General features: G+C 28.6%; 2 protein-coding genes across 2 annotated transcripts in view; both read left to right on the top strand.

The window, feature by feature from the left end:
* LOC148226544 (cell adhesion molecule Dscam2-like) overlaps positions 1-17,674 on the top strand; it is a 234,248-nt gene extending 216,574 nt beyond the window's left edge. Inside the window, exons 6-7 of the mRNA XM_088204610.1 lie at positions 17,031-17,181; positions 17,620-17,674. Coding sequence (XP_088060736.1) covers positions 17,031-17,181; positions 17,620-17,674 — 206 coding nt within the window. The remainder of the gene's footprint in view (positions 1-17,030; positions 17,182-17,619) is intronic.
* Positions 17,675-17,765: 91 nt separating this feature from the next.
* Positions 17,766-19,018, top strand: part of LOC148226543 (cell adhesion molecule Dscam2-like) — a 68,923-nt gene continuing 67,670 nt past the window's right edge. The window contains exons 1-2 of the mRNA XM_088203789.1: positions 17,766-17,878; positions 17,978-18,188. Of these exons, the coding sequence (XP_088059915.1) occupies positions 17,775-17,878; positions 17,978-18,188 (315 nt within the window). The 5' untranslated portion in view covers positions 17,766-17,774. The remainder of the gene's footprint in view (positions 17,879-17,977; positions 18,189-19,018) is intronic.

Raw genomic sequence — 19,018 nt, 5'->3', positions numbered from 1 at the left:
TCGCGAACGCCCTCCCTATACTTTTATGTCTATGTGCGTAATTTTATATGTGTTTTAAAAAGATAGAAATTACAAAGATAAGCACGTTTAAAGCATTGAGTGCCGTTCAACGTTTGAGTGGTCTTTATACCGAAAAATTATTACGATCCAATTTTACGATAAGCCCCTTTCATATTTATTATTTTGCATAATATTTATTTTTACATAAAACAGTTTTTAAATTAAATGTAAGTGAAAAAAATAATCTAGCTTTATAGCTGTAATAGTATGGGTATTTTTTACTTAAAATAAGACAGATAATAAGTTTTATATTGTATGTATATTATAATATATAATATATCAAATCCAATAGTAAGGCGCGGAAGCCAATTGAATAGAGATGTGTATCTTTCACTGTGTCACGGAATTCATGAAAGATCAAGTTTTTATACACAAAAAGAGCGCAAACAAACTCGAAAGTTTAGATAAAACTTGATATACGAGCGTTGGCTTCGATATGAATTGCAACTTTTTTACATATACCTACATTTAACTGTTGTTTTTATGTTCAGCTGTAAAAAACTCTTTGCGAAAAAAAGACTATTAAATAATTTACATTTATATAGCGCTTTTTAAATTAATACGGGATGCTTGAAATTTTCGATGAACGCTAAGGGAAGATAAAAATTCAGCCTTTAAATTGTTTGAATAGCTACACCATGCATCAGATCGAATATAGTCCTATCGTAACTTTACTAATTATCGTAACATAACATCAAGTTTGACTTATTTTTGTGTTTGCAAAGATAATACTTAAATAAATAAACTCAATATAAATCGGTTTATAAAATATATATGTTTATTTTAACATATATATATATATATATGTATAACTTATGACAGATTATACAAGAAAATTGCCCACTAGATTAGTAATATTGTAGATTCTCCTTTTTACTTCAAAAACCACTAGTTATTCCTACATATTTTGCTTTATATACAATCAAATCAGTCAATTAAAGGTGGTGAAGGTAGATAAAATAAGTCAATCTCTCTTTCTACGAATTTAATCGTGCTTGTATTGCTATAAGCCACATGTAGAAACAGTGCTTTAGATATATCTTTTGTAGAGATAGCAGCTTAGAATTAGTTAATTGTTTTAAAAACGATGATTATAGCATAAATGCTAATTCTATGTCTGAACATCCGGTGAAATTTTAGCAAAAATCGTTTAGAAGGTATTTTATAAGAAGACAACTGCAAACAACAAGGCAGACTTTAGACCAATTCTTTACAATTCTGATAAATCACCAGACTGAAATTAACGTCTGTAAATTAGTGACATATATAATATTGATTGTAAATTATTATTACAGCTTAAAATTATTAAATGTCAATATAAACGACCTTAATTAATTTTATTTTTAACATTCTTCACAATATTTATCCGTAAGGTTAGGAAAATCTAGGAATACCTACTCTGAGAAAATCGATCAGAGATATAATTAAATAATAATTATTAATTTCGATCCAAAAAGCGCGATAGAAATTCAAAATCACGAAGATAATATTTTTATCTAACAGGCGTAAGCCCAATGCATTACAACGATTGTTACGCTATAAAAAATAATTTCTGCTTTAAATAAACACCCACATAGCTTAAACTATTTTTAATTTACATTTTGGAAATAAATACGTATATATAAAAAAAAAATTCTCAAGTTTTTTTTATTTATATAATATTTATCGATTGTTTAAGTACATAACCAAGTTATTACTTTTACTTAAATAAGGTTTTTGTAATTAATTATTTGCGCTATTTAGTAATGTAGTTTATATGTTAATTTATAAAGGAAAATTTGACAACAACCTTTTTGCGAGTACCTTATATTTATATTATTAATTTAGATGATTTTATATATATTTATTTTTAGACTATTTTCGAAAAACATTAAAGTAAAACAACATAAAGCTTATTAATAATTTTATATTAAAAAAATTAAAATTTGATGAACTATTCCGAGACGTATAAGTAAATATATGGAATATTACATGTACAACTCTGAATAAAATAACATGCAAATTAGCGCGATCCTTGTACTTTATGTTTTATATGAAGTACTAATTTGGTCAAATTTAATATTAAATCTCCCTTCTTTGTAATATCCAGACAATTTCATTTTTTCAATTACAAATCATTTATAGCACAAAAGCCGCATTCAAATAAATATGACGATGGGGATGGTAACAGTAATTCTCTTTTTATGTTAAATAGTATATTAAAAGATTAATTTCTTTGCAATTCTAAGAGTTCTTCTTGATACTACATGGTTATATTATTTATATCTAGAATTATCGGTTGTGTTATCCAAGATAGGAAAAAAATCTAAAAATCTGTTATATAAGTCGTAAGTCATTTCACCCAAATGCTTCACAACAAAAAATATAGCAGAATTAGTCACCTCACACTAATTAAGTCAATAAAATTGCTCATTTTTTTTGTCTAAAACAGTTTTTTATACAATTGCTAAAATCCAACAAAGGTATTTTGCATAATTAATTTATCATGTTTTATAATGTTTATTTACCAAATTTATTTTTTCGAAAATCTCTGTTTAATAAATCATAAATGTTTGACTATTAACTGATTTTAGAAGTGTCATTTCAGATTTGTCTTTAAAAAACTCGTTAAGAATATCTTATAATTGCATTAATTTCTTTAGGCAATCCCTGCGAAAATCATCTTATTTTGGTATAAAGCAATAGTCTAATGCAGGGCTTCCCAAACTTTTTCAGGGACGGAACACTTGGCAAATCCGAAAATTTTGGCGGAACACTTAGCTTATTTTTTAGGCTGGGTAATTCATATTAAAATAAAACATGTTATTAAAGAAATGTTATTAAATTTATTTAATAAACATAAAAATACAAATAAATAAAACTCCTATTGACTGATGCTTTTGGGTTTTTAAATAACAATTTTTTTATATCAGGCACAATTTTGATTTGTTGTATTTTCATATCTGCCGTGGCGTGGAGTCTATTTCTGTATTTTGTTTTTGTTGCAGTATACTTAAAAAATCCCACTTCGCATAAATACGTCGTGAAAAACGGAAGTAAACAAACCAGAACTTGTTTTGACACCTTGGGGAACTCTTCAGTCAGACTCGCCCAGAAATTATTTAATGGGTGATATTTTTGTTTCAAATCAGAGTCATTAACTAAATTCTCATAATCCCTTAAGCCCACTGGTTTTACTGTTACGGAAAATGGATTCCGAACCCAGGAATCGTCCTTACTAGTTTTCGGAAAATATTCCGAAAGAGTTATTTTCAAGTAATATATGTGTTCTAAAAATACTTGTGAAACTTTTTTATCTACTTGAAAATTCAATTCATTTAAACATTCATATCCAAGACAGGAAAACAATCAGAATTATTAAATTCAATCGATAAAATCTGAAATTGTAATTTTTTATCAAAAGATTCAATTTTATCTCTCATATTAAAAATTGTAATACTTTTTTTTTGCAATTATAAGTTAACATCATTTCTCTTTGTAAAAATATCCGCCAGATATGCAGATGTATCAACCAGGAAGGATTTGTTAAAAAATTTATAAAATGATGTTGCAAATTATTTTGTGCTTTCAAGAAGACTAATAATTCATTTCGAAGTTCATAAAGTCTTAATAGTACTTTTCCTCTAAATAGCCATCTCACTTCAGTATGTAAAAAAAGTGCTTCATGTTCACTACCCATTTCATCGCACAAAATTTTAAATAATCTGGATTGAAGTGGTCTAGATTTTACATAGTTTATCATTTTCACGGCTACTTCATAACATTTTTTAAATTTGTGGAAATTTTTTTAATGAACAGTGCATGCCCATGCAAAATACAGTGACTGCTAGTAGGATATGTAGTCACATAAATAAAATTCGTATAACAAGCACTAATATCGTGTGATTAATTAACAAAAAAAATATTGTTTAAATACGATCAAATTTTAAAGTTAAAAAAAACAACACCGACTTATGAAACTTTTTCCTCCAGATTTTATACACATCAATGTTGAATATTTAACACATATTTTCAAGCTTTTGTATCAGATTTATGAACAATTTTTATGTATTAGCAAGACTAACAATTTTTTTAATCTACTCTAAATTTTTGTGAAATATCTATTTAGGCTCCGCGGAATACCTATTTTGGATCCGCGGAACACCAGTGTTCCGCGGAGCATAGTTTGGGAAACCATGGTCTAATGTATTTAACATACTATTGCTTCATAAAAAAAATAAGATGGTTTATCTAGAGTCTAGATAAACTAAAATAAAACAAAATTTTTAGTAAATTGTAGATAAAAATGCTACATTTTTTGACGATGAAATGCAAAACTAGCTGTGTGTGTCATAAGAGATAATAATTGAAATAATTAAAAAAATACATAATAAATTAGTTGATATGTTTTTAACTTTTTTCAAAGATAGCGCACACTTATTGAACGCAATTTTATCTAGAAAAAATATTTATTAGTTTTGCTTAATTTTATTATTATTGATGTATCAATAATTTGTGTTTATTATTTCGTTGCATTAAATTTATTTTTAAGGCTTTTGGATACGCAAAATTAAATTCCATGCTTTTTATTTTGTTACTTTTTATTCGTTTTTATGAATGTACATCAAAGTTATATAATTTTAAAAATAAAAATATTTGGGCTAAAAAGATAAATAACGGTAATTAAGGCAAGCAAATTGGGATATTCATTATTAAGCAAAGAATTATGTACATATAGGACACAAAAGATATATCTTGTTAGCGTTCAAGGAACGGTCTTCGACGGCAGACGACTGCCTATTTATTCGTCGAATGGCGATCAGTTTTTCACCGTGGAAAAATAAGGGTCGTGGACGTGGAAACTGCCACTTTCCGCCACTAACTATAACAAATGGGCCACGGCCACATAGCCGAAGCCGCCGCCACCCCCGGCTGGTAATTATTCTTTATTAGCGCCGAGGTGGGGCTATTCTCCTCCTGTGACCCTCCCTTTGTGTAAATAGAAGAGAAGCGGACCGGGGAGAATACGTCCCGAGAACGGCCAATTCTGTTACTCTTCTCCGGCAAGTTTTCTTATTTGGTCGCCAGAATGACGTGGGTCCAGTTCTTTGTTAGTTTATGTTGAAAGTGTCTGATTCAGCGTTAATCTTGCATTATATAGTTGGAGACGACCGTGCGAGCAATACATAATCACCACATTTTAAATGGAATAAAGTAACCTATAGATTAACATCTGTTTCGTGATTTAAAAATGGATAATATCGCTGCTATTCGAACTAAAGTTGCAGCTGCTTTGTGATAACGAATAATTTTTAAAACTAAAATATTCTACAGCATCTAAATAAACTGAAAAACTAATATATACACTAATGCTTAATAAAACCTTTAAATACTGCCAAAACTTATACAACCTTAGGCAACTGAGATTAATTCTGAATAAAAAAATATATGTCAACACATCAAGACATTTTTAACCTAAATTTTTTGTATATTATCATGGTAAATATTTAAAAAATATGTACCATGATAATATAGAAAACATGGATAATTACAATTATTTGATTATATACAAAATCAAGATCCCTAGATTTACATTTTGACCTAATAAGGAAGATATATAATATTAAATCTAAAACAATTTCAAACTAGATGACGTCATTAATAGATATATAATAGTCAGATTTTTTAAGATGTAATAAATAAAAATTATATATTATTTCTCTGTGCTAATTTAAATTTCTTCTTAAGTATTTATAATTCTAAAAAAAATCAATAATATATTTTTTGACTTATTGGGCTTATTTTCTATATTAGCTTTTATGCAGCATATTGAGTTGTAAGTCGATCGTAAAAGCGATGAATGGACAGAAATATAAATTATCGACATATTTCCCCATCGTCGTCACGCGGCCATATTGATATTTTATTCATGTCGTTCATTATTGGTCGGTAACGGCGGACTTTCGCCGGTAATAAACGAGAGTCGAAAACCGTCCTAGCAGACTGCTAGAATGTGGCCCAGAAGAGCGCTCCCGAACCTTTCTATTTTATTCATGACGACCTGAATTTAGTGCCAGCATTTGCTTTTCAAATGAGGTCTTACTACGGACCGAGCGAGGACAAAACAACACCCCGTCACTATCCACCCCATTGTCCATTACCAGATACCGGATAGATTGTGCACAGGATTAGGACAGCGTGATTTACTGGGTTTAATCCACCAGACTACTGTCTGCGACTATATTTTTTAGAATTATTGCTTCGCTTAATTTCGATCCCGAAAACTTTTGTGAAAGTTCTCCTTAGGGATATTGTGTTATGTATTTAACATTGAAATATGGTTATTAACATTCTGATGTAATAAGTGATGTCTGAAATATAATAAATTGTATAGATAAATATAATGGAATAATGCAAATGTGTATTGTTAATTATATTACATAATCCTGTATCAAAAATAAATTGTGGGGTAATAACGTAGTGTATACTATCGATTAACCTAAAGCCACGGGTTCGGGTCCCGAGCGAACTCAAATTATTGCGCTATTTTTAAAAACCGTCCTAATTACAAAGTGACTTACATATGTTGATTGTGAATTATTTTACACTTTATACTTTACAATTAAAATAATATATGTCACTGATTCTACAGACTTTCAGTCTTGTGATTAATATTTAATTGTAGGCGGTGCTTTTTTGTAAGAAAAAAATGTGTCAGAACTAACATCTTGTTAATCTTTTACTTTTTTATATACAGTTATTAAGAGCATATGTTTATATTTTTCTTTTTCTTCCCTAATTAAATAACGGTGAAGGAAAGTGAGAGAGGAAAGAAAGAAATCGATAACGAGGTAAATGGATTTATGCCAAGGAACTAAGAAATAAAATATTAGTCACTGTATGTTTATAGTAAATTTTTTTAAACAGTTGTTGTCCGACAAAACTCTTCGACTCCTCTCCTTACTTGTAGTATCTATGGCTGAATGTCGTCACAGATCAACGTATTTTAAAGAATCAATGTTGCTGAAATTGACATTTACTTCAACGAAGATCTTGTTGGGGTGGTAATTAGATTCATCTGCGAAAACTCGCATTCACATTTACTTGATTAAATGGAAATGGCATTCAGAGCCAAATTTTCTAAATATATTTTTTGAGAATGTATTCACATAATCTACAAATATTTTTTCTTTCATTTAGTAGCAGTCTCATTGACAAGTTCCTAATTTCCACTTCTCCAAATGTCAGTTTGTATTACCAAATTTTGTTAAATATTTTTGAAATGGAATACGCTTATTGTTTTTGCTATCAAGCAATCTTTTTTGCTTGACTTTTTAAATTATAAATAAAATGAAAGAATCCTTTCTTGAATCTCTCCAGTGAAAAAGTAAAATCACGTAGATTATTCAGCAGTAAACGCGCATTTAAAATTGAGCCCAAAGATCTCTTATTTTTGCAAAAACTTGTAGTAGTATTTATATTTTCTCATTTTCTTTGTGCAGGTCTATGCGTCCCAACTTAATTTTGATTGTTATTGGAGAGTGTCACACGTAAATCTTAGGTCCAATATTTTTTTCTTTTAAAGCTATTAATAGTACATTTATCATTTTTTATCTATGGTAAGATAATGCATTACAATTACGCGAACTCATTGGTTGCTTTAAATTCTTTCAATTAACAACAGCTCAGCCCCAAGTAATTTTGCATATAAACGCAACTCTATCCTTTGACGAAGCATGCTAAATTTTAATCAATTTATTCCTGAAGTTTTCTACAGTTTTGTACAGCAATTTTTTCACTACACTTTTACACCCTAACATCACAGCAGCGCCACAGTACGCCAAAATAACTACATATTTTTCTGTATAATCTATTGTCATCATTAGAGAAAAGAAATTTTTCTATTATTTTTTCAACTTCTACGTATTGCAAAAGCAAATTTATCGGTGAAGTCATTCCAACAACTTCGATACAGCATCGAACATATACTATGGAGTTGGTTTTTTGCTTCTTGTGGTTCATTCATCATTAATCAATACAATTTTATCATTGGATAAAACATTTTTTTAAATAGAGTTTTCCTTATTTCTTTACTTTGATGATTAACAATATTATTACACTCATTTGTAGAATGAAGAATATGACACATTTCAACTCTGTTTTAGCAGATCAATTGCAGTTTCGAAATGATGGAATAATTAATTTTACCTCAGCAATATATATGCAGTTATTATTTTTTCGTGAGATAATGGCATAAAAAATATTCTCAAAAGTATTTTTTTCGCTAATTCTGTTTTATGTGCACAGCTTCTCTGTGATCATTTATTCTAAGTGTGCTTAGTTGTAGCATCCTATCTTTGCCAGAATAGGATATCTTATTGTTAGTCCTTTCTTTGATAAGTTTAATATCCATTTTTGTTTCAACTCTAAGAGTTACAACTTTTCTATAAGGTATACAGCTAAGTTTCATTTTGCAAACAAAGAGCCATTCATTTTTTAAACAAAAATTTTATTTTTATTATATTAGTTATTTGTAGTTTGGCTTTACTCCTTAATTTCAAATTCAGAAATATTAAGCAACTCAAGCACACGTGGACCAAACATCAAATTTTCAGAAAAGACTTTTAAAATTTTAAAAATCCATTGAAAAAGGTGCTATATGTTCTATGAAAAAAAGCACTGCTTGTAGGTGTTCATTATGTCTGATTAGTTGGTACTGATTTACTCCGTTATTACGCATTTCGGATTCCAATAAAAAAAGTAAAATAAAGCAACAAACTAAATAGCTTTTATGTAGGGTTTTTAAGACCCGATAATATTTTCAGTACTAAAATTTTGGTAAAAAACTTATAAATATAATTTTAATTAAAAAACTGAAACTTTCAAGTAAAATCATTATTTGTATAAAATTAAAATTTAATTATAATGAACATTCGTTATTGATTACAATAATAATATTCTTCGTAGTTGAACAATGACGATATGCGGTACCCACATACGTTGGTCAATCGCATGTTCCTCCTTTGGTTCATTTGAATATGGTTTTTATATAATATTTTATATAAAAATGTATTTTTATTTAGAACATATTCAGATACTTTTGTTCCTTTAAAGCAATAAATAAAATATAGGGAAATGTGACCTGTTTCTATCACCATGCAGGTGCGCATTTGCCTATGCGACTAATACATCAGATGACATGGTATATTTTATGGTCACAATAACCTAATACTTTAATAACGGAACTGCATTCATATATTTTTATTACATTTCACAATAATAATGGATAATAAAAAAACAGTAGGGACACAATTACCAAATACAAAAAAGACGACCTTAATATATCTTTTCTTAGCGCCTGTAAAAACAATATGTTTTTTAATCAAGCTTTTACTGTCTAGTTCATCCTGTGCAATAAACACAAAATTAATTTGACAAACGTGTTGAAATATTGAGCCCACAATACCATTAGCAATCTTCTTTATTGGTTCATCTCTAAAACATTGCGCTTGTAAGCTTTTGATGACCATAACTTAGCTTCATTGAGTATTTTAGTAGGTACTGTTAAAGATTCATCAATCACCTTATATTTTTTTAGCTGGTTCATTGCTTATTTAAAATATTTTTTTAATATAATTTGAAGATAAGATGGACCTGATATATACAAAACAATGAGCTTGGTTTTATTACGATGAAATCGAGCGACTTGTGTTTTACTTTTAACAGAAAAAATACATATTGATGCTTCCTTTTTAGCCGTTGAGTGCCTTCCTCAATAGTTTTGGTTAGAGAACATATTTTTCAAGTTTTAAAAGGGTGATAAAAGTTTTCTATTTGCACCCTCGATATGCCATGATGGTACAAAATTTCTATAAGAGACGATAGGTTTAATGGAATTTAGCTATTAAAGTTTTAAAAGTAGATTAATGAAACGTATAATCGAGGAATTATGCTAAATAATTCTGTGCTTAAAATTAGTTTATTATTTTTTAGAATTACCCAAAATATAAATTATATTTATACGCATTCGTAGCATAATTGAGGCATATTTTTATGGAGAATTTGAGCCGTCTCTTCTATTGTACTTCGTCCTTATGTATTATATATATATATATATATATATATATATATATATCATATATAAGGTCCGTCCCAAAAGTAAATGCGCAATTAGGCAACAAACATTTATTAGTTTATAATAAGGTTTTTGTGCGGACTTATTTCAGGATATGATTATCTAGTATAATCATAAATAAATTTGAAACATTATTTAGTTGATCGCTGCTTAAAATATTCTTGACAAAATAAAGTATTGACTTTTTTCTCACGTTATTTTGCTAATCAAATACCATTCGATAGAGTTAACTGCTCTTATAATTGCTGTCGAAGAAACGGTGGTCTGTTGTCATAAGTTTTTAAGTTCATCATCCTGCAATTTATTATATTTCTTAGCATATTTTTACAGATGTATTTTCTGGTAATTAATTGTTGCTACAAATATTTGAACAAAAAATATTTTTATGTACATGCTACAGTGGTTTCATGCTAGCAGTGAAAATAAACTCATCTACGTTTTAGATAATTCTTATTCCAAAAACTCTTTGGCCAGTGGATGTATATTATGATAGATGAAAATACTATTTCACTGGTATACGCCAGTGAAAGCGTAAGTTTTGACAGTTGAGTGGTAAGATCGCCGAAACCGCTGCTTCTCTCTTCACATCCACGGCGTCTTGGATGTGAAGAGAGAAGCTCTTCACAGCTTGGCGTCTGAAATTCTGTAACGCACTTATTAAAAAACATTTTTTAATTGTTACGCAACATATTTAGTATTATTTACCAACTTTGGCTAAACAAATTAAACCACTTAACACAAAGGTTCCGACACTTATTAAATAGGTCTGGATAAAAACAATTTTGTCTCATTTCATTGTACATTATTTGACATACATATAGCTTTATTTAACACTGCATGAATGAATAAGCGACGAATTGTAATTCGTTTCTGAAATTCATTGAATCCTTTGACAAATCCTCACTCTTTTCAAGTGAAAATCTATACGATATTCCGTCAAGGAAGATTATTTAAAAATATATTTATATCAGTATAATGTAGGTGTAGTACGTATTTGATCAATCACTCGATGGTCTAACTTTTATGGGAATACGAGAACGCGGGTTTTGCGCATTAGAGTCGAATGCATTCTCGATGCAAATGGAACTTGTCAATCGCCAATGAACATTCGCTAGTAGCTAGTGCTCCAAAGATTGAGTTGTGAGAGCCATTAGAGCGACAGGCGCATCCATCACCGGCATGGGCCAGCGCTGCATTTTCCACTTCTGCCAGGCTGCACTCCTTGCCCGCCTGATGGATGCCCCAGATTCGTCTCATAAATTAAATGGTCCGCGTAAACCGCTCGACAGCGACTAATGACTTGCCTCCGTTGCACGTCGACATTAACAACAACGGCGCGGGTGACGACGCGGCTAATGCTCGAATTTGTGTTTGCTTGTACAGCGTGACGTTTTTACTCTGCTGACGCTTGTTCTTAGTAAAAAATGTTTTGTTGCAAGTACTAAATCAACATATAAATCATCACAATGGAAGACCTTATTCAAATAATAACCATTGTCACAAAAAACATTTTTTACAAGAGGGAGTAAAAACTATTACTTTTTTTAGTAATGTAATTAAGTATTCCCTCGACATTCAAGACAACTAAAATTTGTTAATGTAACAGAAATATGATATGCACGCACAGACTATAAAATATTTGTTCTGTTTTCATGCTTTGCGTTTGCTCATGTGTTTTTGCGGCGTTTTTTTAATCTTAATTGCTCATTCCCCTGTTTAAAAAAGGGTCATTAAAGGTCGATTGTTTTTAGAATTATACGTACTGATATTATTTTCTTTTTCTAATTCCACTCTTGTGTCTGTGAGCAACTCGCATTTACCAAAAACGAGGAATATAAAACTTTTTATACAAAAGTACTATTATTTACAAGTAAAATAAAAAAAAAGTATGTTATTGCTTATTTTAACCTTTTTAAATTTTAAGGAAAAATACATACCTATTTGTATTATCATATTAAAAAAATTATACATGCATTTTTAATCATTTAAATGTTCAAGACATTGATAGTTCTTCATACAAAATGTTAAGACATTAGTTTTTTTTCCAAAAGTGGTGATATATTTGCCTTTATTTTTTTGTGACAACAGTGATTTTACAATTTTTGTCCTTAATGGAGCTTATAATGAATACCCAGCACTATCCATTTCGATAATATAGACACTTATTCATATAGGATTTTCAATTGATTTTAATGTCAAAGTTAACGAGTATTTTTTATGTCATCCGTTCAATAAACTTAGATTGTTTATTTATTTATTTGTGTTTATACAGTATTTTACATAAAATTTTGTGTATAAATATGAGGTTAAAATGTTTAAATCTATGTTAAATATTCATAAATTTTCTCAACTCAAACAGTATCATAACAAGTATTTTTGAAGCGGCCAAGGACTGTAGCTCTAAAATGTTGTTAATCTGTGTCTTCTGAATATTTATAGCTTACATTACGTATCAATGAATTATACAATTAAAAGTTTCTAAACCAATTGTATACAATATAAAACTCTGTATTTCATACAAGTATCAAAATCTGATAAATCAGGTTACCAAAATAATATCTGAAAAAAATAATTAGTACTCTTCCAAAAAAATTATTAAATGCTTTTTGGAAAAAAGAACACAAAAACCTAAGATTTATTTCTTATGTAATTATCCTCTACTAAAATGACAATAATCGGTTAGAGAAATATGAAAGTTGAGGTGGAAATTCCCAAGTAAATGGACGAACTTTTCCGAGTGTGTTTTTAATGTAAGGTATTACATTATCTTGCAGAAATATTGTAATAGCTAGTGCATTCGAACCGGGTTGAACCGGAACCGGGTACCCGTTTACCCGCCATGTTTTTCATGGAACCGAAAACCGGGTAATTTTTGACGGGTATCCGGTTAATTTCATTTAAATCATTTTTTCCATTATTTCAAATTAAATGGAAGAGCCGAATCGGCGTTCTTAAGCGAGTAACGTCTTTGAACGACAATAAAAGGGACAGCATTTAGCAACCTATAGATTTCGAGATAAGCGAATGCATAGATAAGGATTATTTTGAAAGGATGCAGTTGTAAATAAAAATAAATTTTAATGCGTTGTAGGGTGAAAATATAACACATTAGATTCGTTAGTGTTTTTAAAATATAACTTTTTACAAAAAGAACATCACTAAAACTTTGTTTTTCTACCTACATATTATACATATAATAAATACAATCATCAAATTTATTTTATAATTTTAATAAAATTTATTTCCTTAGTATTTTTCACGTGCAATTTGTATTATTATTGCCAAATATGTGTTAAAATAAAAATTTCGGTTTTGTACTGTTACACATGTATGTAGTATGTAAGTATATGTATATATGTACCTACCGATGGAATGTAAAAATATTTCGATTGAGTAAAGTATTAATAATTACATAATATATTGATTTTATTGCAATACCTTATTTAAAAAAAAAATGATATTAATTATTAAAGTAAAATTAAATATCAAAGATTCAAATATAATAAAAATTATACTCTTAACGGCTTACAAAAATTACCCGGAACCGAACCGGGTACTCGGTTCTTTCCCAGGAAATATCCGTAGAACCGGGTAATGAATTTGTCCGGGTATTTCGATGCCCTAGTAATAGCTTATATTGGTTTTCTAATTTGCATTGTTTTTTTTTATAAATTAAAAATGTCAAAAATAAATTTACTAGCATATGAACTTTGGCAACTAAATAAAAATGTATGATTAATTTTTTTTTTTTTGATAACCAGAAGCAAGCTTTTTTATGTGCTTATATATTACTGTGAGGTATAACCGAATATAACTTTTGTCCATTATGCTAAGGTTACTTTGCGTTTAGCCAAATAAATAATTAATACAACTAAAACCTGGTTATACTAAATAAGAAGGAGAGGCGTAATAAAAACAATTTTGCTCTATCTTAACCCTTTGATGCAATGTTAGCCTGAATCACTAGTTCTCGGGTTAATGATACTCAGATAGTGTACCAAGATCACCACTGAGTTTTATGACATGAGACGTCAATTTAACTTTATGTTGTACTCTTTACTTTTATTGACCCGATGAGGGAATTTTTACTGCGATATTGTGGGTTTTTTTGGTGATCGTATGAAATGCCCATTTTCATTTTTTCTGAGTAGACTATTCAGTACAAATCACTCGCAGAAAAAGTGAGGTTTATGCAATTGAGTGCAGTAATGCATTGTAATCCGCTTATTGTCATAACTATGGATTCTCCAACGTTTGAAACAAATAACTATAACAATGAGCATTCAATAAAAAAATAAAAATGGGTAAATATTGAAAAACAATATTAAAAATAACATCTCCACTCCACTCCACTGTATTTATGACTTGAAAAATAAATTTGTGATAGACACGAAATTCTCATTTATCTAGAAATTAAAAACATTAAGAAATCAGAATGCCTAGCTGTATGTAATGTAAAATATTAATACTTGTTTTATGTTGTAGTTTTACTAAATTAAAAATATATATTTTTATTTATTACATATTTTAAATATTAATACTAATGCATTAATATGTACGTTTTTAATTAATTGTCATTATAAACTTAATTTAAATGGAGTATGAGATTATTTATGTTTAACCCTTTTATTTCACATAAATATACTAAATTAAAAATTAAATTAGTTTTTTTAAATAATATTTTATAAATTTTTATTTAGAATTGAATTGATTTTTTTTGTGAACAGTGCGGTGACCCTCCTAGAGATTACTGTGACCCCTTAAATGTGTATTTTTTTGTGATTCTCAGTTGAAAAACGCTGCCTTATATGTTTTACTTTTATATAATAGATCGCAGTAAAATTTTCTTAGCCTCTGTAGGTAATAATGGTTAAAGTTCATTATACCAAATCATAATCTTTTGGAATGAATCATCTTTTAAGGGTGTGGTACTAAATCATATGATTGCACCTTTATTTTTTTGCATATCTTATTTAAATATCATCCATATCTGATAACAAGCTTTTGAAGACTTTGATCTGAGCTTATACTCATAAGTCAAGCATGCACAAATTACTCTCGATTCTATCGATATTTTTAAGGAGTAATACGTTCCAAATTAAGACAATCTCTAAACGAAATGCGCAAATTAACTGACTAATAAATTTAAACAAGTTGCGATAAGTCATTAAGTTTAATGATTATCGTATATTAAAATTCACAACAATCATAGTAAATTATATTGAAAAAAATATAAAGAAAAACATTTATTTATTGAAATATATTACAATTATTATTACCTTTTTTTATGAATTCTATTATTAATTTAAAGTTGAATTATAATTATAAATTTCTAACAAAATATTAAGCTACGTGAAAATATATTAAATTTAATAGTTCAGGACAATCTAATATATTATTTAAAATTGTAGAAAGCGGAATTAAACCCTTACAAAGTCCAAAAAATAATATACTAATAAATATAAAACCGAATTTTCATAGTATAAGTTTTCAATGGTTTGTTAAACTTTTCTTAATACAAAACCTAACGTCTTTCGAATTAAGTAATGAAGTTTAATTTATTTGATGATTAGTTAAAAGTGTTTTAATTTTAAAAGATTAAACATTTTTTTAAAAAGTGTGAGGTTGGAGAATTTCTTAAAGCAAATTAGCTACAGTTTGGAATGTAATTGAATTTTTCAAATACTAAATATTAAAAAACTTCAATAATGAAAATCTTAATGTATAGCTTATTAAAAATTAAGCATTCAAGAGTAATTTAACTAAAAATTAAAAATATATTTAGTATTAAATATTGCTTAAAATAATATTAGTTTATAATATAGAAATGGTAATACAAATTTAATTTAATTATTTATTTATGAGCTTTATGTTTAAATTTGTTATTGTTTATAAGCTTCTTAATACTTTAAAGTAAATTATTTCACATAATTTAATGTGAAAATAACTGATTATTATGTATGAATGTTATTAACCGTTTTCAACGGCACGAGCATACGCGCAATAAAAGCTTATACATAAGCAAAACGAATATTGTATGCGAACGTAACATGTTTTATTAAATTTAAATACGTTTTAACAATGCCATTATGTCCGCGGTCATAAAAATATTAATTAAACATAGCCAGGCACCATGTATGTATTTAATAAGCGTGTTTTATCGAATTTTATGCGTCCTACCTGTTTTGGCCTCATAACTAAGCTTTTTTTTAAATATAGAGGGAATAAAATTATAGCTTCAAAGTTTTTGCAAGTTTAATGTTGAATTTGAAAGTTTCAATGTTGAGGTCCTTCAAATTTCGTGTAAAACGACGCCACGGGGTGAAGATAAATTATGACAACGTTTGAGTAAACTTTTCAATGATAACGCTACAAAGTCGAGAAGCACGCCAATTCCAGTGGCGTGCATGATGAATTACTGTAAAAAATGAAAAGAAAGTTCACGAGGAAAGTAACTTTTTTTGTCGAATATTCACAAAAGCGATAAGTTTGCGCTCGTCGATGTGTGAAATTGTTTTAATGCGAAGAACGAATGATTTTTTAATAATATGACGGAAAAAGATGAGAAGGAAACTTCATACATGAGAATATTTTAGCAATATACTTTGTGGCTATTAATCATTTTTACAACTGAAAAATGCTAATATCCGACAATGTTGTACATACAATATTAAATGAGAAAAACATCGGCGAACTCTCGAACTGAAGTTTCCGTTCCAACTTTCCATTGTGTACAAGGAAGTACATAAATAACTTGGGGCTAAACTTTGAAATATTAATATTTGTAAATTTTATATATTGTGTTATTTGGAGATGTTGTTAGACGTTTAAATTTATATTGTTAATATATTTTTAGGCTCAAGATATATAGCGACGGGCAGAGGAGAACTTTTGATACGTTCTGTGCAACAAGAAGACGCTTCGGCAACTTACAGTTGCCTAGTTTTAAACACGCTAACCGGAGAAAGGAAGAGAAGTTCATCAGTTACTCTGACAATAAATGGCAAGTATAAAAAAAATAATAAACTATGTTTAATACACTATTGCATATATAGTTTCAATTTTTAATAAATTTAACACTAATAATTTGAACTAAATATGCAACTGATTAAAAAAAAATATACAATATATTATAGGCATTGCATATTGCCTATAAACTTAAGTAACCTGTTAGGTCACGATGGTCCTAATTGAGTTTAAATAAATTAATTAATATCATCGATTCTATTCTAATATATATTTTTATAGAATAAAGTGTAATAGTTTTAAATATGAATCTTAAATCAAAAGTGTAATTTTTAAACATAAATTCTGTAGTACTTGAAAAAATAAATAATGTTTTGATTGTAGAAAATTTAACAGTTGTTAGATTAACGAACATAATTAAAATTTTAGTTTATCAGAATGTTGTATTTTTGGTATTACCTTATTAATAAAATTTATAGAATGTTCCAGGCTCCAGTCATTTATGAAAACTTGAAAGTAGTATTTAAATTATAAAACATTTTTACACTCGCTTTTACATATATTTTAATGTGGATTTTTAGATAAATTAATATTGTGAATATATTATATATTTTTTACAGATACACCATCTGGAATGGCACCCAGGCTTTTATCACCCGTGTCGGAAGTAATCATTGACAACGGTAGGGAGTTGTATGTCCTCTGTACTTCCACAGGCAATCCAAGTCCTATTTATAGGTATGCAGTATACACATGTCCATTTACATACAAACCTACAATGATTCGTTCTTGTTAATTTGTCAAATGTTCCATTACTAATGATTGACTTTATAACAGTTGGTACAGAGAGTCCGTCGGTCAGCTCTATCCAATAATGTCCACGCCAAGGGTTTTGGTGTCACAGGATGTACTCTACATTCGTCATGTCCAGCCACCAGACTCCGGCACATGGGTGTGCATAACAAGAAATCAATACGGCGAACAAAGACAACACACAGTTATAACTATAACCGAGCCGTTAACTGTGCATCTCCAGCCGCAGCTGATGGTGAGTCAATCCGTCAATTGTGGTTATCGATAAAAGTGGTACATGTCAAGCGAATTGATCATTTACAAATACATGTATTACTTTTCTGTAATATATATAATTTAATTGGATTGATTGCATTTCAAACACGTAATCGTCGATATTGTGAAATTATCGAGTCTCCCATTGACATTTTTTAATTGCAAATATTATTACTGCCCACGTTTATAAATATCAAATGATTATAGTTAATACCGTTGTAATTAACTTTGTAACACGATGGGCTTATATTTTCTACGTTAATACAAAAAGGGGATCGATTTTCGCCTCGAACAATAGAAAGAGTTCAGATTACATTCTAATGGGATAACATAATTATCCTTTAATTTCGAATTGTTTACATAATATTGAGTTGATTATTAATATGTAACATAATTAAAGGACTGATTGCACAAGTCGACTGATTTTAATAGCTTAACAACTGAACTATTTTCGTATTTTATTATACAACTCTTTAATTGTAGATTAAAAAATATTCTTATAAAAGTCAAATGTGTTGAAAATTAAAAGCAATGTTAGAGTATAGCTTTTTTTATAGAGTTAGATAAATAAATAATATGCTAGATACCCAAAATATCTAAAACCAATGTGTGAAAAATCAAGATAAATATTTTTTAAATGTAAAAATCATAAAAGCTTAAGCTATTATGTTTAGATCTGTCAGTCAATAGTGTATATTTTCACAATTTAACAGGTAGTAATATTTATTATGAGTTTTTAAGCTGGGTAAGATTTTAGATATTAAATATAGTGGGTTACTTCGATCTGAAATCTCTCGGAAGTTGTCCGAA

This window comes from Plectrocnemia conspersa, unplaced genomic scaffold, assembly GCF_051122295.1.
Source record: "Plectrocnemia conspersa isolate PC_06_02 unplaced genomic scaffold, ASM5112229v1 ptg000014l, whole genome shotgun sequence".
Taxonomy (NCBI): Eukaryota; Metazoa; Arthropoda; class Insecta; order Trichoptera; family Polycentropodidae; genus Plectrocnemia; species Plectrocnemia conspersa.
Note: the sequence above shows the minus strand (reverse complement) of the source record. Positions and strands in the feature narration are given on the sequence as shown.